Source organism: Perca fluviatilis, chromosome 12 (genome assembly GCF_010015445.1).
Source record: "Perca fluviatilis chromosome 12, GENO_Pfluv_1.0, whole genome shotgun sequence".
Lineage (NCBI taxonomy): Eukaryota > Metazoa > Chordata > Actinopteri > Perciformes > Percidae > Perca > Perca fluviatilis.
In genome coordinates, this window is record NC_053123.1 from 22667466 (window position 1) to 22694933 (window position 27468).

Consider the following 27468-nt stretch of genomic DNA (forward strand, 5'->3'; position numbering starts at 1 on the left):
TGTGCATGCACATCCACACATACATACATTTAAAAAAAATATGCCATTAAATTTAACTTCAACATTAGAGACATTCCGTATAATAGAAATTTACTGCAATTAATGCAATTGGATTTTTAGGCATCGATAAAGCCAACTGTGAACCACATCATGTATATTCATAAAAAGGAGCATTTTATGCTGCAGATTAAGCTATGTTAGGCCTCAGCTGGGGCCTGTCAGTGAACAAGACCACTGTACCACTGATCTAATCAAAGGATGGCTGCAGCCTGCAATCATTGTGCAAAACTTGACTTGAGTCAAGACAACATGAGTTGTTTAAGAAGGCATGTCTGAGATCAAATGGCAACATTTCATAGTTTTGCAGTGGTCACTGGAGAAGGAAGTGCAATACTAACATTGAGCTATTTATGGAACAGTAGTAAATGGATTGTAAATGATAATAGCAGAGAAGAAATTATGAGCTATAAAGTCAAAATAGCTTCAACAGAATGCAACACTGTTTTTAAAGGTCAACCTGGAGCTTTAGTGTTTCTTTCTGCGGGGAACACAGCATTTAATCGCTTTAAAAGTATCTCAGTGTGCCAATTTTAGATCAACCTGGGAGGAGCCCTGGATGTACCTCTTCAAATTAAATGTACAGCTTCCAACTGTGCACACTGTGTATTAAAGCCTGTGGTTTTATCTCCTATACCAATCACGCGTTATTTCCCTTCCACGATTGTTGATTTGAGTTTAGAAAGGAACTATACATTAGAATATATTCATACAGGGAGGTAATTCATAATCAATGATAGCATCGCCCGGTTTTAGTCGTATGAAAATATCCCGGCATGCTAGCGACGCAACACTCAGCCAGGGAGGGGAGGGATGATGGAGATAAGATGGCAGCCCAACTGAGGTTGCTGCCTCTCTGGGGACAAGAAATATTCAAGGAACGTATGAAACCGAAACACGAAAAAGCGTTTTTTGGAAATTAACGTTGCCGTTTTTGCTATTTTACAAGAACATTTGTAATGGCTTGAAAATATATATATATTTTCAGGAGACAAGCACCGTGTTGACGCTGTGGCCGGGGATCGGAAGACCGTAGCTACGTTGTAGTTGCACCACCAGATAGGCTACAATTTGCGCTTATAATAACTGGGGACCGTGGATGCTAATTGTGGTATTTCTGCAACCTGGAATGGACAAATAATGTGACGTGCCGGATTTTACGTCAAGTGGATTGCATCTGATGGATAGATATTGTCAAGTTGTGGTATCTTTTGTGTGATATATGCATTGTTCTCCTAAACGATGATGTGTGCTGCTGCGGCAGCGGCCGCCGGTGGAGGGATTCTGCCCTCCTCATCGCCGTCGATGGGGCTGGGTGTCAGGGTCATTTCTGGAGCAGGAGCCGATCTCTCCACCATCGGTTCGGGAATGGGTTCTTGTCCGACACCTGGAGCCCAGTCGGATTGTCGGACTCGGTACCAGCTTTTACTCTCAGGGCGAGCTCTGGCCGAGAGATACAGACGGATCTATACAACCGCTATCAATGATAAAGAGCAAGGGATAAATCAAGGAAGGTGAGTGAATATCGCAGAGGCTGGTCTGTCATTTGTGGGGCTAACTGAGCTAACGACAGTAGGCTAACATTATCCCTTGCCTAGCGGTAACGTTACATCGGTTAACATCAGCTACATCTAGGTTAATTGTTATTTTTGGATATTGAGGTAGTCGAAATTTGCCATACAAGTTGTTTAACTACAAACAATGTGCCAGGAGCTCCATAATGTGGGTCCACCCTCTTGAAGGGGTCGGCTTGCTAGGTAGCATTTTGGGTTCGACTTCCCTAGCTTGGAGCCAGCTAAGCTAACGTTAGTTCACCCTTGCTCGAGTTGTTTGCATCCCGGGTGCTCAGGACATGTTTTCGCTAAACATTGACACATTGTCACTGAATTAAATCACTACCCACCTGGGCCATAACTACTCGAAACGATGCACTATCGGCTTGTATCCGAAATCAATTTGTTTTGTGCAATAGCCGGCTAAATGTAAACAAACTCACTGCTCGTGTAATACTTTAATTTTGTTAAACATTTTTGATGAGTCACTGCTTGCGTTGTCCGTATATTCTACTTTACCTAACGTTAGTTATTTAATATAATTTGATGTAGTGAGCTGTGTGTATCTAGGCCCAATGGCGTCACTGCTAGCTAGCTAACGTTTACTAAGGTTGGAGCATCAGCCCTTCCCCAGGTTATCTTAACGTAACGTAAACCCGGCGATTTATTTGTCAAGAACCTGGAGCTGATAATGACCACATTTAAACACAAAATAAATCGAGCATATTTCTCTCTTACACAAAATGGCCTTAAACGTTAAGGTTAGCTAGATATGTATGGGTGAGGATGTGTTTGGAATTGGATGAACTCATTTGCTTTTATGGCATAGCTAAGCGAGTCATACAGTTACGTCATTCAGTCAGTCAATCAGTCAGACAGACTGTAGACTGAGTAGCTGGATCATTGCAGCATCCTTCCTTACAAACTGAATTGTTATTCTCACCCCCTCTCAATGTACAATACCTGCTTTAAGCATGGGGCAATATTCTGTTGAAGTGTCTTAACATTAGCTATGCTGTTTTTATAACCAACTCCTGAATGTATAGGTCTATACAAATGAACAATAAATCGAAAACCCCAAAAACAACAATTAGTGTTTCAACCTATCCATGTTGTTATTTTGAACTACCATCTTATCTGACGCTAATCTCTATTTGTTTATCTTATAGTGGAATATGTTGCTTGTACATAAGGTGCAGATTGTACTTGAGAGAACTGTTTTAGCTCCTTAAAGGTAGAACCAGTTCATATTTTCTCTCTTGTGGATTTGCTGATATTTACGTAACATTGAAAACATCAGACGTTTTTGTAGCCTAATAATACCCAGCGTGTCACTGTGTGCTCAAAGGGTTGCAGACTTTGAAGCTACTTTTGTATGATGACAAGCTATTAGAAATCAATATTGAGCTGCACTCTTGAGTAATAGAATTAAGCTGTACTTTTTCCCCCTCAAATTCCAGGCTTGACTGTGCACTGACCGTACTGTACAGAATTGCATAGTGAAACAAAACATAGTTTGTATAGTTGAATCTTTTCAAGCAAGAAGTGTACAGAACTATTCTATCAACCCTTTTAAAACAGCCAATTTAAGATGTATTGCTTTTCTGCATTTAGTAGTGACTAATAAGTCTTTACTAATTCATGCATTGGCTGTCTTTTTTTAGTAGTAGTAATTCTATTTTTGGTTTCTAGCACTTGTCATGGGCCACCTGATTTTGAAATTTATCATAAAAAACCAAAGCAAAACACAGATTTCATAGAGAGTAAGCATCAAAATGTCAAGACGAGTGACACTGAATCTGGTGACACCTGCTACACACATCTGAATGGTATACTGCACTTCAAAGGACATAAACCTTGCCAGCTGCATAAAATGTAGGCTGAAAGTAAAAGTGAGATTGCCATTACCTGGCACAGATTCAAGATTTTACCAGCTATTCTAAACAAATGAAAGGATGAATGATTAGTTTTTTCTGGCTTGAATAATGTGTTGACGACAAGGAGCTTTCCATCCCATTCTCCTCTCATCATCATGTTTGTAATAAAGATTTTGATAAGATAAACCAAAATGTCTTAAATGTTATGCTATGTGTTTGAGTGTAACCATTGCCTAAGCACACAATACAGTATATTTTGCAATACTGAGCAATCACTATGCTTTCAGGGGAAAGAAGGCTTTAAGTAAGAAGAAACTGAAAAGGCGACAGAGGGTCAAGTCAAAAGTCAAATCAAGAACAAAGGTAAGATACGTATTGTCTGACAATTGTTACACAATATTAGACTTCTTCTTCTATGTGATGCTACGGATTGCTGTATTTATATTTAGATATGTTTAATACATATGTTCAGAGGGTTTGTAAAACCAAGACTACATTGTAAAATGGCCACTGTTTTCAAACAATTACAATTTTTATAAAATAATCTAAATTGTATATGCCTCTTGATAAATACACAATACATAACACCACACAATGTTAATAGTTGCAGTGTTAAATCATAAATAGGTCCAATATTTTTTATTAGTGGGGCATAGTCATGTCTAACATTCTCGGTACTGCTTAAAACATTTTAATTAAATATGTACATGTATTATTTTGGTATGCACTGATAAATCCTTGCAGCTGGTTTTTACTCTCTACTGAATTAAATTAAAAGATTGAGGATAAGATTCAAGATAAGGTAAGATTGTTTGAAATCCTGAAGGTGTTTGGCAGAATCATTATTGTCTTTGGCTGTGGCTGGTCCGGTGCCAGAAAGCCCATCCACACACGAAGCTGGAGAGGTGGATAGGCAGAAAGTGAGACACATGGGAGTGGTTCTGGCTAGTGCATGATGGCCTGTTGCCGAGCGACCTAATGTGTTCCACATCTCCACGGCAACAGTTGCCTACCTCCTTCGTCAAAAAAGGGAACCTAGTCTGTATCAGTGGATGCTGTTGTGTTTTTGTTTCTGCTGTAGACTTTGCCTGGACAACATCAATTTACTAGTTGTCTTCAAAAAAAACAAAATCTTCAAATTATGATAACAAAACCATCCACTCATGTTATATTGACTCATTTCCTTGCTATTCTTCTCGAAGAAAGCGAGAGTAGCCTGCTCTGTGGTTGGTCTGTAATATTATTAGCCAGTGTTTGGGTTTAATTTTATTACACTGATTTGTTTTCCAGCTACTTGGCAGGCAAAGGCAAGAGAGATTAATGTGATAGTACCATAGAAGGACAGAGGCTCTACTGCTTTGTCATCTTTTACCTCAAAACTATTCCAGACAGGAAATACAAAGTAGAGTGTGCTCGTCCGCTTAGTTCTCTTCAGGTTGACTTGTTCGGTGAGTCAATGTTCTTCTGGATCAGCAGAAGATCTTCTATAGAGACAGAGAATGGAAAAGGCTGGCAGGCAGGCAGGCAGGCATAAAAACGTGGGTAGTCACACAGGCTGGGATGCTGTATTTGTATGTGTTGTGCTCACTCTTGCTCTGTCACGCCTCTCACGCCGGCTTCAGACAAGAGTGTGGTTTGAAAGAGCCTCTTCTCCCTGTTTGTCTGCTTCTGTGCTTAAAAGCATGTAAAAGTGGAATCAGAACAAAAGACAGAGCATAAACACTTATCATCCTAATGAAGATGGTGATGTAACCTCTTGTGTATGAGCAGATGTGTAATGTATCTTTTTAACTGTAATTATAATAACTACTTAATGGTCCCAAATGATAGATTCAATAGAATAATATCAGAAAACTATAGAATATCTATATAATATAATCTAAAACCTACCTAGCTATATATATATATATATATATATATATATATATATATATACTGTATATCTCGCACTACTCCCTATATATATGAACATAATGTGTTTCAGAGACCGAATTGAATATGATGTACTCATAACCTATGGTACATTAAAAGCAATGCCTGGGTAAACTGAAACGGATATGACAGAGAACAATGATGTTGTGGATTAGATAGCAAAATAAATGTGTCAATTGAATAAAATTGTACAGCATTTCACTTTAAAAAAAAATTTAAAATGGAGGGAATAACTACAAATTAAAAAGCATTGATTGTGGAATTTAAATTAATTGCCATTAAGTATGAGTGATAGTAGCCCCAGTTTGTGCCTCTCAGGTATTAGCATTAGTGTTTCACTCGAGTCACAACGCTAAGCATCAGTTTATCTAAAGATAAATGTACAGCGATTTACCCATCTGATATGGTGGTGCAAACTAACAATCACTCAGCTTGAGCCTCTGCTATGGAAGACAGCACTTTCCTTCTTTTTTTCCTTATTTTTCCATAAAGCCAGCAGTCTAAAATGTGTAGCGGTCTGCGGTCAGGGACTCTACACCAGCCTTCTTTAAAGCTTTTAGATGGCCATTAAATCATCAGTGAACTGCAGACAATAACACAAAAGAAAACCATCAGATGAGCAGCATGTGTGGGTTATGGCTTGGTGCTATTATAAAGTGATAAGTAACCATAAAACATCAGCACATCTTTGGGCTTTGCATATTTTTGTCTGCCTTTTGCTAATGTGTATCATGACATGGCTTGAAAGTGTACCTTTCAATGACAAGTTTCTGATGATGTGTTCAGTTTGAAATTGGGAACTGTCCGCTCTATGAAACCTGTCCAATCAAATGCTAAGCTTGATCATTCAGTATTTTGGTCTCTACGCCACCCTTTTGTTTTGCTGTCATGTCACAAGAAACTCATTTTCTCTGGCTTGCTTTATGGGTTTAGGTTATTATAGCATCTCTAGGTTTAAAATTGTGTTTCCAGGAAAAGTGCTCCTTTGTGAATGCTGTCCAGTCACTTGGTCACAAATGCTACTTAAGCAGCAAGGCAGAGAGCAGTAGACAGTACTTTTAGATGAGAGGAGAGTAAATACCCTCCCCACTGGTTTGAGCTGAGAATGAATGACCTTTCTCCCCAAATAGATGACATCACCCTCTAAGATTGTGATGCCAAAAGCGCAACACTGCAAGAGAGGCACAATCGATCAATATGATTCTCTAGAGGTTGTCTCAGGACTGTATGTAGTTAAAAAAGGACTTGCTCGGTGGGATGGAGAGAGCTTATCAATTAGTTTCTCTGATCATAATGACAGTTTGGATTTAAGCACTTAAGCTTTGCTGTAATGATTTATTGTAACTCTTTCCTTGTTCTACATCATTTATATTTAAATGAGGGTATACTCACAATGTGCAAGGGGTTGCTTGTAGTGATGAACCTTTAGACCCCAAATTTGAATTAGCCCCAAACTAGCATTTGTCCTATTTGTTTACAGTCTGTGCAAAATGCTATACCCTCTATCTTTAGACCCTCAATTCGGATAAGGAGCAACTCCACAGAAAACCATTATTAGGGGAAAAACTCTCAGTAGATAGCTAAAGATTGGCTCAAATTTGCCATGCTGGTTAATCAGTTGTCGCCTGCCTTCTTATCTACTAAAACAAAATCAACTGTTTCATTTTCATCTCATTGCTTGTTGTATAGTAAATCTTTGGTACAATTTAGATTTCTCTTAAATAAGTATTTTACCGGAGGACAGAGTTGTTTTTTTCTCTCCATAAAACTAGGCTGTCTATGCAGTACAATGGGGCAAACATTTTTCTCAGCCCTCTGTCACAATACCAGATCCAGCTTCTTGAATCGGTATCTTCCCGATATCAGTATTGGATCGGTTCCATTCCTGCTCCTTACAATTAGACCTACTTTGACAGAATTGGCATTGCTGTTCATAAACAACTATAAGGTGTGCTAAATAGCTTATCATTGCACCAAATGATATCATACTTGCTGACCAGCTCCACTCTCTGTTTTTCCACAGGCCGACAGTCTAGATGGAGCCCTCTGCGTGCCGGACATCAAGCTGCACAGCAACCCATCTGCATTCAATGTCTACTGCAACGTCCGGCACTGTGTGCTGGACTGGCAGCAAAGAGAGGCCTCCCTTGTGCTGGCCTCCAGGAGCTCGGTGCAGAGCGGCGACTCAGACAGTGAGGAGGAGGAAGAGTACCGCGAGCCAGCCGTGAAGCTGCCAAAGGTATGAACAGGGAGTGTTATTGGCTGCTGATGTGGTGCTGGCAGCGCTTGGTATCAAGGCGAGAGCCAGCCTGTGCCCTTTATCTGAGGGATGCAACAATCCTTCATCTCCCTGGGCTTATGTGTACGGCTCATCCATTTTATTGTTTTGATCATTTGAGTCACTTTACCAGAGGTTTGATACCCCCTTCCTGTGAGGATTACAACATCTGCTCTGTTGAAGAAAGTAGTAGCAAGCCATGCTGAACAGATAACACCAAAGCATCTAAGAGGCAGTGTGTCAAAGGATTTGGGTTCTATGCCATAATGGCAGAATTAAGGGATAATGGGTGTTCGCCCACTTTGTAAAAGGTAACAAATCTAAGGAGTCACTTGTGAGCTTGACATTCAAGTCAGGCAGCAGGGGCACTGTAAATGACCAATTGTACAATGTAGTTTAGGATTAGGCTATAGAGATGCCTTCAAATTAACTAAATTGTGACCCACTTTTCTTTATCTCTCATGCACTCAAACCCATTCCTTTTTGAATTGCTCACTTCACCAGGAAAAACCTTCATACAGTTTGACAGCACAGCATGTACATGTCTGTTTAGAGAATTGTGAGTTGATTTCAACCTGTCTTTTGTGCCAACTGTACATATTGGTTAGCAGGTTTATCCTGGAATGAATGTCACAGGTGGATCGTTTAACTTTTTTTTAGTTGTCATTATTGTAAACTAGGATGACTGTATCCATTTTATTCTCTTTCAGACAAATTAAACAGGACTACTGTTGATTTATGTTGGGGGTGATTTAGTTTTAACTTCAAGAGGTGTGTGTGTGTGTGTGTGTGTGTGTGTGTGTGTGTGTGTGTGTGTGTGTGTGTGTGTGTGTGTGTGTGTGTGTGTGTGTGTGTGTGTGTGTGTGTGTGTGTGTGTGTGTGTGTGTGTGTGTGTGTGTGTGTGTGTGTGTGTGTGTGTGTGTGTGTGTGTGTGTGTAATTTGATTCACTAACAAGCAACATACTGAGAGTAGGAGAACGACATCCTTTTCTGGGCCAAACTCCTTTGCTAGCCTCTCTTCTCCTGTGGGTCATTATACAAAATGTTAATAGTGGATGTTGAAGTCAGCGGTAAGAACTGTACATGCTGTAAGCCCCCCAGCTAAATGTAGGTTGTTTTACTGTTGGAAGATGATGCCTTAATATTACAAGAAAACATCCAGTCCAAGCCTATTTTATCAATTTTATTTAAAATACTTATTTTTAAAAAAGAAGACATTTTTATCATCAGTATTGACAAGTATAAAACTGGAAAGTGATGGTTATTTTTAAAACTAAATTTATCACAATGTCAATATGTTTCATCTTTATTTGCTGTATAAAGTGGCATCACAGCTAGACTTAGGCTTTGGTATAAAAGCGTGGTGTTCATTACCTCATAGAAATGTGCTTCTTTCTGTCTGTGTGTGTGTGCAGATCATTGGCATTGGCCTGTGTGGGGTATTTGAACTGATAAAAGAGACTCGGTTCTCTCACCCCTCACTGTGCCTGCGTAGCCTGCAGGCCTTGTTGGACATGCTGCAGGGACAACAGCCTGAGGGCTTTCAGACTGAGCCTCCTGATGTGCTGGGTAAGGCTAAAAATGCGTGCATGTGTACAATCCAATGCAATAATAAATCTTTGTTTGTGAAGCTTAAAATGTTCCGTTTTATTTTCCCCTGTCAAAAGATATGTTGTTGCAACCTAATGATCATTTTTAGGCTGTAATAGTTAGTTGCTGTGTTGTATTGGACTGCATTATATTTCAATTTGTTTTGTTCAGCCTGATTTACACACAGCACTCTCATGTTTCAATTTTCACAAATTTCTAATCTGCCCACCACTTGTATGCTTCTTCAGAGTCTCTTTTCCAGTTGTTGTTGGAGACCACGGTCCGGAGCACAGGGCCCAACGACCCGACGGGACAGGCCATCACTGCTCTGTCCTGCGCCTGCCTCTTCAGTCTGGTGGTGGCCTGGGGAGACACTGGCAAAATCTTGCAGGCTGTCTCTGCCATCCTCACCAACAACGGCAGCCACGCCTGCCAGACGATACAGGTAATTAACCAATTTCAACAAATTAGACAGCATTTGGCAATCTGTCTAGGCAATTGCCTGTGTTTTCTTCATCTTATTTTTGTACTGATCACCAGTTCAGATCACTAGCTTATGTTGAACAGACATCTTTATCTTGGAAGAGGATTTCCAGATGCTTGTATTCGATTGAAGCACAAGCTGGAATGACATTGTTCTTACATCCCCAAATTAACTTCAGTTGTTATGTTTAAACCACCTCCACCAGGAAATTGTACATTTGTACATTTCTATTATCCATTTACTTTTTCCCCCTTCAGATTAGAAGAAATGCTTTAAATCACCAGAGTGAATCATTGTAGAAGGATAAAGTAACCTCTGGCTCCCCCATGCATTTCCTTCCCTGAGCAGAGAGACTCAGGGCAGAGTCTGGACAGCACAAATTGAGTTTTGGAAAATGTCAAGCCTCTCTGTCTCTACCCTGCCTACATTCTTACGCCAATTAGTCTTTTGTTGGCTTTGATGTTTAGCTTGTCCTCTCTCCTATCTTGGTTTCTTTCTCTCAGATTTTGTTATTGCTTCTGCTTTATATCCAAAATACTCTTTGCGAAACATTTGGGAGTAACCTAAACTGTAAACACTTAATTTTATTGTGTGGTAAGGCTGTGTGACTATAAAAATAGTTCACCTTTACCTGCATACAGATAGAATTACTACACTTGGCCAAGGCTGCAGAGAGACTGTTCAGCCTCACACATTTATCCCCTACAGACGTAGGCCTGTGTGTTTTATTTATTTTTTTTTTTTCCCTGGTTCTTCATCTTTTAGGCATTGACTGGACTGTGAATCATCACAATGTGATGTGTGTTTGTTTGCATGTGTGTGAATGGTGAGATCAACGGTGTGTGTCATAAAGGATGTGAGGAATGTGTGTTAAAAAATGCATTCAGGCAGAATGAGAAGAGGGCAAATATGCAGGTACAGTAACCACTGTCTCCGTCACTAATATGAAAATTTGTGTGAATTAGCGGTAAAGCCAGTTCCCACCTGGTGCGTGGTCTACTTCACAAAATGCACCCCACTATGTCACATTAAAGGTTTGCTGTTCTTCTAATTTTCATCACCTTCCGTGTCGTCCTAAATCTCACCAGGTGCCCACCATACTGAACGCCCTACAAAGGAGTGTACAGGCTGTCCTGGTGGGAAAGATTCAAATCCAGGATTGGTTTGGGAATGGCATCAAACGCGCGGCCCTGATGAACAAGTGGATCCTTAAAGAGGTGGCCATTGACGAGGATGAGCGCTGTCTTCTACAGACTGATGGCTCCTTCCTGTATTTGCTCTGCAAAGATGGACTCTACAAAGTGGGCTCTGGATACAGTGGCACCGTCAGGGTATGTAACGCTCTAAGCTGCATGCTGTGACTGTCAAGTAATAACCCCATATCTGGTGATATGTTAATTTAGTGATTTAGATGGGTTTATGGGTTGAGAAAATGGCTCAGGAAAAGTTGAGGTTTTAGAGATGCATGGGTTTTCACAGGACAGTATCTGTATACTCTGTTGCCAGTTTATTAGGTACACCTAGCTAAACCTAATGCAGTCTAATACAGTCCTGCAATACATCCTTCCTATCATGAAGATTATAATGTGAGGTATTTGTTGAACTAAAGGTTTTAGAGATGTGTTGATTCAACTTCATGGACATTTTTGGAGGATGTAGTTTGTGGTGCTGTTCAACTGTGTTTAAACAGGTGTTTGTATTCTTTTCCCAACCCATTTATATCAATGAGGGTAGGCTAAATAACCGAAATACCTCCAGCAGCAGTAGTTTTGTGTTGGCAGTAGAAAACAGTGCTACAAGACTATACTACTGCTTTAAAACAAAATGCTCTTGCTTTAAATAGGTTGATTACTTAGATAGTAGTTAAATACAACCATTTTTTTGTGTGTTTCTGCCCACTTTAAATGCCAGTGTTTGTAATTGTCTGCAAATGTTTCATTTGCCAAAATTACCTTAAGGTTTTTCAGTGTTTGTTGTTGTCTGCTCATGTGTTCTCAATGCCACACAGGGCCACGTGTACAACTCCACGTCTCGTACCAGGAATCGAAAGGAGAAGAGATCATGGCTGGGCTTTGCTCAGGTATGTAGTGGAGCTTTCATCAATATGCTCCTCACATACTGGACATTTGAGTGAATTGGCTTTTAAAAGGCTTTGAGTTCGTAAATAATTCAGGCCCCTTTAAACTAAGAATTGACTATGACTTCAGTTATGTTGGTAATTTTAGTCAGTGCTTAGTTTGGTGTTGGACTCATGAATCTTAACAGCTGTAGACATTGTTTTTGAAACGGCTGATGTGTTGTTCTTGATGACTGTGACAGGGAATACATTTCAAAGTACTAATACTGTAAGAGTATCATCTTTATCATTATCAACAATATGGCTAAGTAAGCTAAGCTAAGGCTTCAGTTAGGGATAGTCCTTACTGATGGTCGATCAGCAGCAGTGTTTGTTTTGTGTCTTCAGGGCTACTTGTTGTATCGGGACACAAGTAACCACACAATGTCGGCCATCAAGATCAACCCTGAGACTCTGGAGCATGAGGGGACTGTCACCATGCCAGGTGCCGAGATAATACTTTTTTTTTTTTTTTTAAATTGATTTAAAAAAATTTTTTTTTAATTTATTAAATACTTTTACTCTTTTTGGCTTATTTAAAAAACATCTCCTTCGAGTTATCACAATTCCAACTAAGAAAGTATTGCATATATTTACTGTCACTTTGCTTCTCTTGTAGGTCAAAATTCAGATGGACAAAACATAATTTTCACAGACGGAGAGTACATCAACCAGATCGCAGCCTGCAAAGATGTAAGTTTAATTGTCCTGCTAAAACTCCTCATCACCATGAATATAACATGCATTGTCTTTCATTGGCTCAACTTGATATAGGAAGAACATTTTTAAATGTAAAATTTTATCCGTATCAGTTGGGGAAAACTTCAGTGTTTTCAGAAGTTCTTAGAAACTTTGAAACACTAAAGAACTTAGAAATGAAACTCACCTGTACTGCCCATGTCTGCTGGTAGCACGGTGGAAAGAGATCAGTTTATTATGCACTTATGTGCATTTATCGTCTTATAAACTTCCTGCAGGCAGTCCAGCATGTGTGTCAGGTTTAAAATACTTGAATAGTCATTGACTTAGTTGTCCTGAACCACACCAAGTCATGGGCTGATAGAGTTAATCTCAGTCTCACAGAGATATGTTTGTCAGCTTTTGTTGTCCATGTTTGAGACGATGTTTGTACGTGGCTATTCGTTGTTAACACACACACTAGTGCATTTACATCATTTGTCATCTTCTTCATATTGTGCAACTGAGTATGCTCTCTTGTGTTGTTTCCCTCATAAAAAAACTAATATTTTGTCAGTAGAAATAAAGGTAGTTGTTCCTCTTGCCGTGAGTTGAGCTCACTGCACACATATATATACACACACATATATATATATACATACATACATACATATATATGTATGTATGTATGTATGTATGTATGTATGTATGTATGTATGTATGTATGTATGTATGTATGTATGTATGTATGTATATATATATATATGTGTGTGTGTGTGTGTGTGTGTGTGTGTGTGTGTGTGTGTGTGTGTGTATATATATATGTGTGTGTGTATATATATATGTGTGTGTGTATATATATATGTGTGTGTGTGTGTATATATATATATGTGTGTGTGTATATATATATATATGTGTGTATATTTTTTTTTTTTTTTTTTATATATATATATATGTATGTATGTGTTTTGTATATGTGGGTGTGGCAGTGAGGGCAGTGGCACCAGTTGTGGGTATTCTCCAGAGAGCTTGGTCTTCCAAGCAGTTAATTGCATAAGCACTGTGTAATGCGAGTGGGGGGAGGGGAAGATGTGAAATCCATATATCTGCCGTTGCAGCAAGCCTGATAGCAGTTTCTAGGCTAATCAAGGGGGTGGGATACTGTATGGGGGGGAGGATGGGGAAGTCCTCAGAAGCTGCATGCATTTTTAGTGAGCAGCCAGCAAATGCAACCACAGCGCAGACCACTCAACGGTTGAGGAAAACTATGGGAGATGCACAATGAGGGGGTTTCAGATGCTGGGAAGATGAGGCAGAGGATGATGTGGGTAAACTGTATGAGGTCAAGGGGATAGTCAGAATAAGAAGGTAATGTGTATGGAGGAAAAGTCAAGGGGTGGTGGTAGTACTGGCCAGAGCAAAGAGGTGCTTATTTAATGATTTGAGTGGCTCTGCTCTGCAGGAATCAAAGCACAATGGATGAGTGTGTCATCATTACCACACAGTGGAAACCAGACCATCCCCATGCTACCCTTCATCCTTTTTTATATATCCCTGTTGTCTCCCAATTATTTCCTTGTTGTGTTCTTCTCTTTACTCTGTTCCTCCCCTGTAAATGGTCCTTTTCAGCCACATCCCCTGCAGTCTGACTAACCCACATCTCTGGCAGTTGCCATATGTGCCTCTGTATTGAGTAAAAGTGTGTGAGTTGTGGATATATGTCACACCCTTTTATGGTGTATGTTATATATGATACAGATATATGCTATTAACACTGACATGGCTGAGGTTTAGAGTTGCCATTAATATTAAAAAATGTATGCACGGATTTTGTTTGTGTATACACGCCAAGCCACACCCTCTGTAGATTGATAAATCTTATCTTGTCACTCTCTGCAAGAAAACAAATCAGTATATTTGATTCTGATTGTCACATTCAGTGAGGTGATGCGGGATGTTTTTTTTATTGTTAGATGAACCCTAAGTGCCACTGTAGCAGTGTTAAGTTGTAAAACTAAACTGTGTTTCCTCCTGTTGGCCCCTGACTCCTACAGGATGGTTTTGTGGTGCGGATCTATACTATGAGCTCAGACCCGGCCCTGCAGCAGGAACTGCAGCTGAAGCTGGCAAGGAAATGTCTGCATGCCTGCGGCATCTCTCTATTTGACCTCGAGAAGGATCTGCACATCATAAGTAAGTGACAAAATTTTTTCTTATATCTGTATGAGGCTGTGGGTAGTATGCATATATACACTTTTGAGAGGCATTCCATACTATGTGTGTGTCTACCAGGTTGTAAATGTGTCACAAATGATTCAAAACACGGAACACAAGGAACAACCTTGTATTGTGTATCTGGCTCTAAATAGTATGTTGTTCTCTTAGGCACAGGCTTTGATGAAGAGGCAGCATTGCTTGGAGCAGGCAGGGAGTTTGCTTTGATGAAAACTGCTTCAGGAAAGGTGAGAGTGAAAAATCTTCTCTGGTGTTGTGCCTAAAATGTTTAACAAAAATTAAAGTTGGAACAGATCCAACTGCTGAGCTTTAGCAGATTTTGTCTTGCTAATGACAGCCCAGGTGAGCCTGGGGAAAAAGCTCTAAATTAATTGTGTTTCTGCATGCCTTTCCTTCCTTCTTTGTCACATTGGCCACATGAAGCCCATTGTTCATAACATCTGTATGTAGTTAGCTATAGTCAGATTTTCCTAGGATCAGGCTGTACTAAAGCATACCAATAATACATGCATTTTAGTTTTGTATATATTTGGTGGCCCTCTAGGCTAAATTGCCTTTTACATTTTTGGATGGTGTTTTTGGATGTCTCATGGTTTTTGCACTGTTTATTGTGCTCTGAACCCAACTCTTATTAGTGGTTTTATGCACGCTGAGCTGATACAGTGATACCTCTGCTTAAATAACTGGAATAGTATATTTCACCCAGCTAAGCAGTAGGTCTGACCTAAAATATAATGTCCACTTTCACCAGGACCCACTGCAAGTAAAGCTTTCTGTGTTTGTGAACATGTATGTACTAGAGAAACAAACATGAAATAACAAGTATGAACACATTTTAATGTAGGTAGAGTAAACGGCATATATATATATTTTGTTTGTGTCTGTGTACAGACGAATCAACTCAGAATACTACTTGACTCAGGGTTCAATTGCAGGGTCTGTAATCGAGCAAAGTAGGCCCAATCGCTGTCGGGAAGCAGTGCCTTACTGAAGAATATATCCCACATTTTTAAGCAGACGGTCTTCGAAAAATGAGAATGCTAACTATGTAGTTTGTGGGTGTGTGTGGAGGGTGTGGTTGTGTGTGTCTGTACTGTAGGTGTGGTGCAGCATGCCTCTTTTGTAGATAGCAGCCCAGGGCAGTTGCCTGTGGCACATTTTTGTGTCTGTGTAGAGGCCTAATCTCACAGCACACTTTATCTGCAGATTACCCTAACCCAGACTGGATGGGTAAAAATAGGGGAGCTGACCTGTATCTTGGCTCAAAGTTCACTTATCACTTTGGCTGGACAATATGCTAGACACGTGCTGTAGAGAAAAGAGTCAAAGGTCCAGTGTTTATAGTCAATAAGTTACTGTTTGTTCTGTATGCAATGCTGTTGTGATTATGTAATTTGCAAAGTGAATGTCAGATGATATGAGTTATAAGCAGCAGCCTTGTACATGCATTATCAAAATTTACCCATGTTGTTTGAATTGTTAAAATACTATAGACATGGACTAAGGCCTGAAAATTACTGCTTAATAAAAGCTATTCTTTAAAAACACAGGTTCATCCATTTCACCAAGAACACTGTGATGGTGCAGCATAGATGTTGGCTGTCACAGTGGGCTTCAGCAAAAGATTTTGGGCTGTCTGCTGAAAAAAGTAACCCTGGCTAAACGTTTGACACCGCGTAGTCCAACAAAATGGATATACTGTAGATCCTTGACTCCTCATAAATGACCACTAAGAAGACTGTTTCTTATTCCTGATCCTATTTCAAATTTTGTGTTTTGATCTTCTTTTCTCATCTTCCCCTCACAGATTTACTACACAGGAAAGTACCAGAGCCTGGGTATAAAGCAGGGTGGCCCATCTGCAGGGAAATGGGTGGAATTACCCGTTACAAAGTCTCCCAAGATTGTTCAGTTCTCAGTCGGCCATGATGGCTCTCATGCACTGCTAGTGGCCGAAGATGGAAGTGTGTTCTTTACAGGCTCTGCCAGCAAGGGAGAGGATGGCGAGTCCAGTAAGACAATCTCAAACTATCGGCAAACATTCAACAATTCAATCTATTCAACTTTTTATTAAAAGCAGAATCAAAGCCATCTCAGTTGAAGTCCTAAAGGTGATGTTTGTTGTTTTTCTTTGCAGCTAAAAGTCGCAGACAGCCCAAGCCGTACAAGCCCAAGAAGATGATCAAATTAGAGACCAAGACAGCAGTGTATACAGCGTGTAACAATGGCAGCAGCAGCATTGTCACCAAGGATGGAGAGCTCTACATGTTTGGCAAAGATGCTATTTACAGTGACAGCACTTGTGAGTTGACAGGGACAAGGCTATTTCAAATTCTCAACTTGAGGGAATTTCTATGCGATATCAGTTTTTTTCTTTGCTATTGCTTTGATGAAGACCGATTAAAGACAAGCTATATACATCTATAAATATTTCTCTGTTGGAAACCATGTTATTCACGTTCTTTATTATCGTTACTTTCTTGTCCTCAGGCCAGGTGACAGACCTGAAAGGTCAGTCTGTAACTCAGGTTGCCATGGGTAAGGCCCATACATGTGTTCTGACCAAGAGCGGGGAAGTGTGGACATTTGGGGTGAATAACAAGGGCCAGTGTGGCAGAGACACTGGATCCATGAGCCAGGCAGGGAAAGGTGAGTAGATGGACAAACTAATACACATGACAACAAACTGTATATTGTGTAGTACATTGCCTTTGTATTACACTCAAACTGATTGTGTGTGTGTGTGTGTGTGTATTTGTGTGTGTGTTGTAGCGTTTGGTGTAGAGAGCATGGCCACAGCCATGGATGAAGACCTGGAGGACGAGCTAGAAGAGAAAGAAGAGAAGAGCATGATGTGCCAGCCAGGCATGCACAAGTGGAAGTTGGACCAGTGCATGGTCTGCACGGTGTGTGGAGACTGCACTGGCTATGGCGCCAGCTGTGTCAGCAGTGGACGGCCAGATAGAGTACCAGGAGGGTAAGAAGGCACAATAACTGGAAGGTGGTCATTACAGTATCTGTACAGCACTTACTGTACTGTTGAAGTTACTGTTGTTCTTTCTGTGTCTGTCAACCAGTATTTGTGGCTGTGGGTCTGGAGAGTCTGGCTGCTCAGCATGTGGCTGTTGCAAAGCGTGTGCCAGGGAGCTGGATGGTCAAGAAGCCAGGCAGAGAGGCATCTTTGACGCTGTGAAGGAGATGATTCCACTGGACCTGCTGCTAGGTATGCCAACTGATATCATGACTTCATGTCCCCACTGTTTTGCTCATTAGTACAATAATTACATCTCACCTGTATCACCCTTCACATTGTTTACATTTTGCTTAAAACTAAAGATGGTACATTTTATGAAAATAAGTTTTCTCATATTTGTTGAAACTGTCACTATATCCTGACCGTAGTACATGAGGCAGATAATCTGTATCCTTCGGTGCGGTGGAATCTTGCCATTAGGGGCACTAGGAGGAAGAGGAAAGGGCTTTTTTCCACAGACTAGCTGTTAATGTGCTGCTGTCAGGATATAGTGACAGTTTCAGCAAGTATGACAAAAACTTATTTTTATAAAAGTTACCAACTGCAGCTTTAAAGCGTAACTCTCGCCAAAATGCAACCTAGGGTCTTTTTGTGAATGTACCCGAGTCAAACTTTCGTTTAAAAGCATAATTAGAACGGAAACGCCACTTTTAAGGTTTACAGTGTTCTTGTTTTCGGTGGGGGCACTACTATGATATCATCAAAATCACTATTTTTAAAACACTAAGAAGGCTCAACACAACATGAAACTTTGCTCGAAGTATCACCAGTGGCTCTACACATGAACTCCAGCATTGAGAAAATTGTTTGTGTACACAGAGTTTACTAAAAAAAAGGTTTTAACAACTCCCTTTAGAAGTTGGTTTTTCTGCTCGCCGCCATCTTGCCAGTCAAAAAGAGTCGATCTCCGAATGCAACATAACAGGGAGGAGAGTAAAGATGGAAAGCTCCTAAAGCTTAGTTCCATATAAATGCACGGATAATTTGTTGTTTTGTCGTTAGTGAAAAACAATATTGACCTTGTAGTTGAAAAAGGAGTCTCGTATAAGAATGACATTTCCTCCTATGGAGTCTGTTCAGTCGCATTCGGAGATCGACACTTTTTGACTGACACGATGGTGGATAGCGTAAACAACTGCTAAAGTGAGTCGTTCAAAACCTTTCTTTTTAGTAAATCTTAAATGTGGCGTTTATGTCCTAATTATGCTTTTAAACGAAAGTTTGACTCCGGTACATTCATAAAAAGACCCTAGGTTGCATTGTGTTACGCTTTAAAGGCACACAGTCTGATAAATCATATGCATGTAGAAGTGTCATGCACATAAAGATGTGATGTGATATTCCAATTTTCAGTGGTTTACGGTATGTTAATTGATCAGAATAAATGACTGTCTGGGGTTGTGTGCAGGCTATATATCCTTCTTAGCTATGCCAGCGTGCTGCTAATGCCACATACGTCGCACACTGTCTGTTGCATTTGCTTGAATGCAGTATTTTGCACACTTGTCGTCGCTCATTCTTTGTTTTATTCTTGTGTTGTGTGCACAGTCATTGCTTCTCCATTACGTCTTTCCATCATTCATTGATGTGTGTCTCGTTTTGTTCTGCTCTGCTCCGTCTTCCCTCCTCCTTCTTCTGCATCCTTTCTGGGCTGTCTATACCTGGGGCCTTTTTTTTGTTTTCAGCTGTGCCTGTCCCTCCCCCTCCAGGAGTGAACATTGAGGAGCACATCCAGATCCGTCAGGAGGAGAAGCGGCAGAGGATCAATCGCCGGCACAGGCTGGAGGAGGGCAGAGGTATGAATCGGGGCTAAACAGAATGGGACTATGTTTAGGGAAGGGTTGTGTTTTTTTGTTGTTTTTTTTGCTTTATGATATGCTTTCTATGATAGGCAATTTAACATAGGCACAGGGAGAGTTAGAAGGTGGAAGCGGAGGTTAACAAAAAGGGTGGAGATACAAACATTACCTCCATCCCTTTTAAGTTTTTTTAATAACTTCCAGGTGCTGTGTGAGCTTGGGTCTTGTGCTTGGTGACTTTCCCCTTGCTTGTGTCTTTATAATTTTTTTGTGTGTCTTTATTGTTGTGGTAAAGTATTATCATGTGTTCTTTCCCGTTTGTGAGCATTATGCATGCATGTGAAAGTTTCTTTCTCCCCCAGGCCCCCTTGTTTTTCCTGGTCCCATTTTTATGAACCAGCGTGAGCAGGCCCTAGCCAGAATAAGACCCCTTCAGGCACTAAGGCATAAACGGGACAAGCACAAAGGTACTACGGTCTTCACTAACTCGAGGGGTGCAGAGACACCCTTTTGACTCCTCTCCCAATCTGGCTGTCCCGCCCACCTCCTCTCTCTCACTCTCTGAGGGCAGAGACTTTTATGTCTCCACCAGGTCTCATGGTAACAAACAATGTAGCCTGTTGGCAAGAAGGATTCGCTGTGACTCACAGTGGAGAAATGACTGTGAAGCCTTAAGACCCATATCAGCAGGCTGGTCCATTTTTGAATTTGAATAATTTTATCTAACCCTAACATTAGAAAAGGGCTTAAAGTACAAAATGGTCTGTTATGCTAATTCATTTTCTGTTTTAACAGTTCTAACTCACAGAGTAGGATGCATGCTCTGCCCACTGCTGCTGTTTGACCTAAATAGAAATCAATGTCCTTGCCTAACTGGATTTGCTATCACTCTCAGAGCAGCTGATTTGTCACTTTCTGGGTACAACTGCAGCATTACAAGCAGATGAAACAGCGAGCACTGGGGAGAGCAAGCTATAATGAATGACAAGCTGTAAATATGAGGAAGGAAGCAAGGTTGTTTAAAAAAAAAAAAATATATATATATATATATATACACACACATACACACACACACACACACACACACACACACAAACACAAACATCTATGAACATGGCAAAAGCTTTTCAGGCACTTGACCATCAGACAAGTGAGTGTACGTGTTCATTGTCTGGAGTTACTTTTCTTGGAGCTAACTATTCAACCAACCAACAACTTATATGTAAATTATTTCAGTAAGACCCACATTTATATATCCTATATCCTCTCTCTGGAAAAACAAAAATCAAACAAACCATCTTACTTTCCTTTCTATAGTAACCGCAAGAAGGACAGAGGACACACAATGACGCTTAAACGCTCTCTGTACTATTTATAGTATTCAGGTCAAAATATACTTTTGTTAACAAAAACTTAAAATATCAAACTATCACTCATTGCCTGCACAAATATAAAACAACAGCTTATATATCTGTCTGTAGATTGGGCATGTCGGTAGGTCTGCATCTGCCTCTCTAAGCTGCTGCTGTTGCTTTCCTTGCCAATAGGTGGCACAGGTTGGAGTGGAACTGACGGTTGATGATGTTGGCCAGGCTTGATTTTGGGTGCCGAGCATTGTGCCCTTGTTGATGTAAAGCATTCGTTTAACATGTACAATTTGAAGGCCTTCACAATAGAAACTCATTGTTTTATTGTCCCACTGTTATATGTGGAAAACAATAATGCCACAAGTGCATTCTATTTCAGAGCAGTAGTGGTTTCCTTCTTAATGTCAGTAAAGAAATTGAGGCTGTTCTACTCTGCTGAATCACTTTCCCTTTGCAGAACCATTCATTGTGGTTGATGCTCAGTTGACAGTTGTAAGGCTAGGTTACTTGGGGTACCTCCCCTGAGCATCCTTCTTCATGGTTTTACATTTATGAAGAGGAATGTGTGTTCCAAATCCCCCCCCACGGACAATACTGGTGTTTCAGATTGTGACTTCCCAATAAGCTCTAGTTGTGCTTCAGATGTAATTAAGAACACATCGTTTTTTTGTTAACCTACATTGACAGCTGTCGCCATGAGCTAAACTTTCAACCCTAGCTTTGAAATGTTTGGGGCATTGAGCCAGTCAATAAGTATTTTACATTTATTGTAAAGTAGTAACCTAAAGTCATTATCTCATGTGGCTGGCGTCAGATACAGGAGAAACCACAATGAGCTGGCATTGACTCTCATTGTATTTACTGTAATGCGCAGGTCTCTATCTAACTTTTTCCCCCTCACACACAACAACCGTGATCTCTTACGCAGGGCTCAGGGTTAACCAGATTCCCTCTCATTAAACAGACAGATGTTAAAAAAATTTAATTATTTGCTAAACAATCAATCTGTCCATCTGTAATGGGACTGGTTGCCAAAAGCCTTTCTGTTATAGAGGTGTTGTTGCCTCCTTTCTATTTCGGCATGCTTCTCCCTTTTCTCCCTGTTTTCTTTTGAAACCTTTTTTTCCCCTCCAGCTCAGTTTTCCAGGACTATGCAGAGACATTCACCTCTGTGGTCTGAAGTTGCTACTGAACCTCACTCTCTCCCCGTTCTCTACTCAAATATGCTGACTTGGAGTGTTTGCCTTATAGATGGTAGCAGTGAGCGTGGAGAAAAGGATGCCAGCAAAATCACCACCTACCCCCCAGGGGCAGTGAGATTTGACTGTGAGTTGCGAGCTGTGCAGGTCAGCTGCGGTTTTCACCACTCAGGTAGGTTAATTTCCCTCATGGCTTTTTCTGGTCAGGTACCAGGGTAGAAGACATTATTTTAGAAGTCATTTTTAAAACCTCAACTAGAGTGACTGACCTTGAATTAAAGAAAGTGGGTAAACGACAGTCATGGTTGCTTTGCAGTTGTGCTGATGGAGAATGGAGATGTCTACACGTTTGGTTACGGCCAACATGGGCAGCTTGGACATGGAGATGTAAACTCCAGGTATTGCTTCTGTTGCTTTACATGTTTTGAATGTAATGTGATAAATGTTCAAGTAAAGAGAAATTATTTGTAATATATAAAAAATAGTAAATGGGACAATAAAATACAGTATTTTATTGTCAATTACACATTAGGTAATGGTAGACTACATTAAATACTACATTGCCCATATTTCTACTGACCAGGAAGTTTAGGAAAGCTAAGTGGTTATTACAGGCATTCATTTGTTAAATTAGCCCAATTGTTCTAGTAAAGATTGAAGATATAAGTCCATAGTCTCGCCTTGTCATTTTGAATTGCATTACAAATATAAATAGACAAAATGCACGCATGTGGACACACAACCTAAAACTAGATGTTTCTATCTGCCAGGGGTTCTCCAACCCTGGTGCAGGCCCTTCCAGGTCCCAGTGTACAGGTGACAGCAGGCAGTAACCACACAGCTGTTCTCCTCATGGATGGGCAGGTCTTTACATTTGGCAGCTTCTCGGTGAGAAAAACATCATCACTGATACAATGTGTAATCAACTGCTTTTTTAGAGGGTGCAAAATGTTTTTTACCCGTACAGTAATGATGGCAGTATTTTAAATGTTCATTGCTTTACACCTGTTTTGATATAGTTGACCATAAACTGCTCTAGAGAGTAAATATATATGCAATGTTTTTCAGAAAGGACAGCTCGGCCGGCCCATCCTGGACATGCCCTACTGGAATGCCAAGCCATCTCCCATGCCCAATATCGGTGCCAAGTATGGACGAAAGGCTACCTGGATTGGTGCCAGCGGAGACCAGACATTCCTTCGGATCGATGAGGCTCTTATCAACTCTCATGTCTTAGCTACTTCAGAGATATTTGCCAGCAAACACATTATTGGCCTTGTGCCCTCCTCTGCATCTGAGCCGCCTCCATTTAAATGTTTGCTAATCAACAAAATGGATGGAAGCTGCAGGACCTTCAATGACTCTGAGCAGGAGGACCTGCAGGGATTTGGCCTGTGTCTGGACCCTGTGTATGATGTCATATGGAGGTCAGTCCAAGGACTATACAGAGCGATAAAATGAAAACATTTTGGTTAACCTGTATGTACCTTATTGTGTTATTTCCAATTGTTTACTTTTTATCCCAAGTTTTAAGATTCAGTAGAAAAACCCTACAGATAAGATTAACGTCCTTTTTTTCAATGTGTTATGCATTATCCCTCTTTGTGGCACTCTGTGGGCTTTTAGGTTCCTGCCAGCCGCAAAAGAGATGTTGTGCTACAATGCAGTAATAGCTGATGCCAGGATGCCCTCTGCTACAGATCTACAGGCTCGCTGTAGCATCCTTAGTCCAGAGCTTGCGTTGCCTTCAGGATCACATGCTACCACTACTCGCTCTCACGGAGCCCTACACATTCTTGGTAACCCTCTGCACTAGCCATTCAGCAAAGTGTCTTTGGTCATATGAATCTTTTATGAATGTCTTGATGTCCTATGAATATGTACATGAATGCTACGACACAAATGATGATGGACGATTCGGACATCTGTGGTTCTTAAAGCCAATTTTACCAGTGTCTAAACCCATCAGGCTGTGTAGTCAGTGTAGCTCCTTTATTTTTAAAGTAATGGACCTTTCATTGAATGACTGATGCTTTCTGTTCTCCCATCAGTTCTCTTTCTATTCTTGGGAACATTGATTTAAGAGACAGCTTTACTTCTAGATTGTAGCCAAACATATGAGTGTTTTGCAGGAATCGGTTTTGCTTATGTTTATCATCATCATCATCATCAATGCTAAGTGGAGGTATACTGGGTTGTCCACTTAGGTTGCCTGGATACACTGGCAGCCATGCAAGAGCTGAAGATGGGTGTAGCCAGCGCAGAGGAAGAAACCCAGGCAGTGATGAAGGTCTACTCCAAGGAGGACTACAGTGTGGTGAACCGCTTTGAGAGTAAGTGGGCTCATTATACAGAATTCATGGCAAATGATGTATGATAAAACATACTGTGGGCTGCATTTGGCTTGTATATGTTTTGGTATGATGTTGTGATTTTATCAAGCTTGACTAACCTTTAACCTTTTTAAGTCAAAGCTGCTGAATTTGTAAAACATAAATATTTAGTTCAGATCAGTTTGTCATTCAAGATTCAGGATTCCTTTATTTGTCATTTTTATGCACCACATAAAAACAAAATTTCCAAATCCACTTGTCAATAAATAAGTCAGTGCAAGACAAAGGACTTTATAAATTCTAAGCTCATAAATAAAAACACTTAATAAATCAACCAAGATTACGCTAAAAAAAGCACCATTTAAATAAACTAAGATTATGATAAAATAGGATAAAATTAGTAGTCTAAAATGTTGCAGTTCACCTTTCCATCATCCACCTTAGTAAAAAACCAAAGTGGTTAAAAGAGGATAAGCAACGTGTGTACCTTGCATAGCCTTATTGATTCCATGTGTGATGTTGTAGGTCACGGTGGTGGCTGGGGCTACTCAGCCCACTCTGTGGAGGCCATCCGCTTCTGTGCTGATGCAGACATCCTGCTTGGTGGGCTGGGCCTTTTCGGGGGACGAGGGGAGTATACTGCCAAGATCAAGGTGAGCAGTCATGTGACACTTTTGTTTTTTTGCCATGCATTCAATGTTCATGTCAGGCATTTTTTTTATCATGGCTGTAATTTGACAATTCACTTGCTTTGCACCAGGACTGACATTTTGTCCATAATGTGTGCTGCTGCAAATTTTCTATACAGGTAGCTCAAATGTACCAAATTAAAGTTACACTGTTAGTAAGTTTTCTGCTGCAAATCTTACAAAATATTTCAAACAATGAATTACAGAGCTGGTACCACTGGAGGAATAAACTCAATAGATTATGTAGAATCCTGGCCTTAAATGAAAGGTGTTTACATTATATTAAACCAGTCCTGTTGTTGTGCAGCTTTTTGAGCTGGGACCTGACGGGGGTGACCATGAGACAGACGGTGATCTGCTGGCTGAGACTGACGTGCTGGCCTACGACTGTGCTGCCAGGTAAAGTTAATGGATTCCTTATGTTTCCCTTCGGTTCTCACAACAATTTCTTGTAAAGAAAAAAGTTGGTCTCTTATTTTATCTTTAGGGAGAAATATGCCATGATGTTTGATGAGCCGGTGCTGCTGCAGCTGGGCTGGTGGTATGTGGCGTGGGCCCGAGTGTCTGGACCCAGCAGTGACTGTGGATCCCATGGACAGGCCACCATTACTACTGATGATGGGTAAAAGTGATTTCACAATATAAATAATGCTTCTGCATTTATAAAGTAATATGTCTTACACATTTTCCATATGTATCATTTGGTTATATAATGTTGGAATGTGAATATTGGTCCCAGCCCTTTTTTAATTCGTCATTTTTTTGTTTTTCTCTGAAGTGTGGTCTTTCAGTTCAAAAGCTCTAAGAAGTCAAACAACGGTACTGATGTTAATGCGGGTCAAATACCTCAGCTGCTTTACAGGCAAGTAAAATTCCTTTCATTTTGTTAACAGTGATTCAGGCTTATTTTATCTCAGGTCTTAAATAAAGTAAATGGTTTTAATTTCTTCTTTATATTTCAACACCAGGCTTCCTTCAAATGATGGCAATGCTTCTAAAGGGAAACAGCAGACCAGTGAACCAGTTCATATCCTTAAACGCTCATTCGCTCGTACCGTCTCTGTGGTGAGTACAGTCTCTATGTTTTGAATAGTGTTTTGGCTCCTCTATATTTCTAACTGCTTGAATGTCTTGACAGGTAATTTGTTACAGCACCGTATGGGACTGCCTAACTCTTTCTCTGTGTAGGAGTGTTTTGAGTCTCTGCTAAGTGTGCTTCACTGGAGCTGGACCACCTTGGTTTTGGGTGTGGAGGAGCTGCGAGGGCTGAAGGGCTTCCAGTACACTGCCACCCTGTTGGACCTCGAGAGACTGCGCTTTGTTGGCACGTGCTGCCTCCGCTTGCTCAGGGTCTACATCTGTGAGATCTTCCCCATTGCTGGTAGGAGCACAGAGAACATAACAGCACTTTATCCTCAGCAATATAATGTCTCACTCTTTGCAAACAAGAAAACCACAGTGCCGCTGCTTTTAAGCTATTAGTCACAATGCTTTTTCCTATTCATTTAATACCTTTCTGAATGAAAAGCAGTTGACAATATTCTAGAATAAAATACTCGGGTAGATTTATCAAGCCGTTTGCGCCTGTTCCCAGGCGCTAATTGGTCGCAAAGACGGACGTAACCGATGCGGGCTATTTACAAACAGGGCGCACTTGGGTAAAATCGCAGATTGTCTGCCACATGAGCGAGAAGAGACAAGCTTTCAATATGCGTTCGTGGAGGGTCATGGGGAAAGTGGGAGTTCCACCCAAAAAGGTGGGAGGATAAGCGCAAAGTGCACCTAATTATATATTCCGTGGTATTTACAAAGACTGTCAGTAAGAGTAGGCTCTATTTCTGCGGGGAAATTCTCCGCCTCTTTAAACCAGCCACAATCGAGTTTCCTCGTAGACCTTTATGCTGCTGGTGAAATGGCAACAGTAATTTGAGCAAGACGAAGACACAGGCGAGGCTGAAAATATTTTTAACACAAGAATCACACTTTGTCAGTGAACACAACATCATTTAGCGTTACAGATCAAGCAGCCATGCAATATTAGAGTTACTGGAAGAAATCAAAGATGAAATTGAATCTCCCACTCAGCGTTCACATCCCATTCCAGCAGTTGTTAAACTTCTCGCTACATTACAAATATTGGCATCAGGATCATTTCAAACAGTCATAGCATCAGCAGTGGGAATATCGCAGTCTGCACTCAGCCATATCATAGCACAAGTACTGCTTTGCTACAGCGCAATTTACAGT

The 27468-nt window shown here is 40.6% G+C and overlaps 1 protein-coding gene across 20 annotated transcripts in view; it reads left to right on the forward strand.

The window, feature by feature from the left end:
* The first annotated feature begins 840 nt into the window (after positions 1-840).
* mycbp2 (MYC binding protein 2) overlaps positions 841-27468 on the forward strand; it is a 62118-nt gene continuing 35490 nt past the window's right edge. For 16 of the 20 annotated variants that reach the window (XM_039817880.1, XM_039817885.1, XM_039817890.1 and 13 more), the window contains exons 1-30: positions 841-1571; positions 3775-3850; positions 7443-7658; positions 9113-9266; positions 9536-9732; positions 10860-11102; positions 11780-11851; positions 12236-12332; positions 12507-12580; positions 14620-14758; positions 14951-15027; positions 16608-16812; positions 16938-17102; positions 17291-17449; positions 17573-17777; positions 17878-18023; positions 19520-19630; positions 19996-20100; positions 22252-22371; positions 22516-22597; positions 22970-23087; positions 23268-23626; positions 23826-23998; positions 24407-24532; positions 25058-25185; positions 25529-25620; positions 25709-25843; positions 26000-26083; positions 26190-26286; positions 26410-26602. In XM_039817880.1, the coding sequence (XP_039673814.1) occupies positions 1300-1571; positions 3775-3850; positions 7443-7658; positions 9113-9266; positions 9536-9732; positions 10860-11102; positions 11780-11851; positions 12236-12332; positions 12507-12580; positions 14620-14758; positions 14951-15027; positions 16608-16812; positions 16938-17102; positions 17291-17449; positions 17573-17777; positions 17878-18023; positions 19520-19630; positions 19996-20100; positions 22252-22371; positions 22516-22597; positions 22970-23087; positions 23268-23626; positions 23826-23998; positions 24407-24532; positions 25058-25185; positions 25529-25620; positions 25709-25843; positions 26000-26083; positions 26190-26286; positions 26410-26602 (4420 nt within the window). In that variant the 5' untranslated portion in view covers positions 841-1299. The remainder of the gene's footprint in view (positions 1572-3774; positions 3851-7442; positions 7659-9112; positions 9267-9535; positions 9733-10859; positions 11103-11779; positions 11852-12235; positions 12333-12506; positions 12581-14619; positions 14759-14950; positions 15028-16607; positions 16813-16937; positions 17103-17290; positions 17450-17572; positions 17778-17877; positions 18024-19519; positions 19631-19995; positions 20101-22251; positions 22372-22515; positions 22598-22969; positions 23088-23267; positions 23627-23825; positions 23999-24406; positions 24533-25057; positions 25186-25528; positions 25621-25708; positions 25844-25999; positions 26084-26189; positions 26287-26409; positions 26603-27468) is intronic. The other 4 variants (XM_039817882.1, XM_039817897.1, XM_039817884.1 and 1 more) reach the window with 4 other exon arrangements.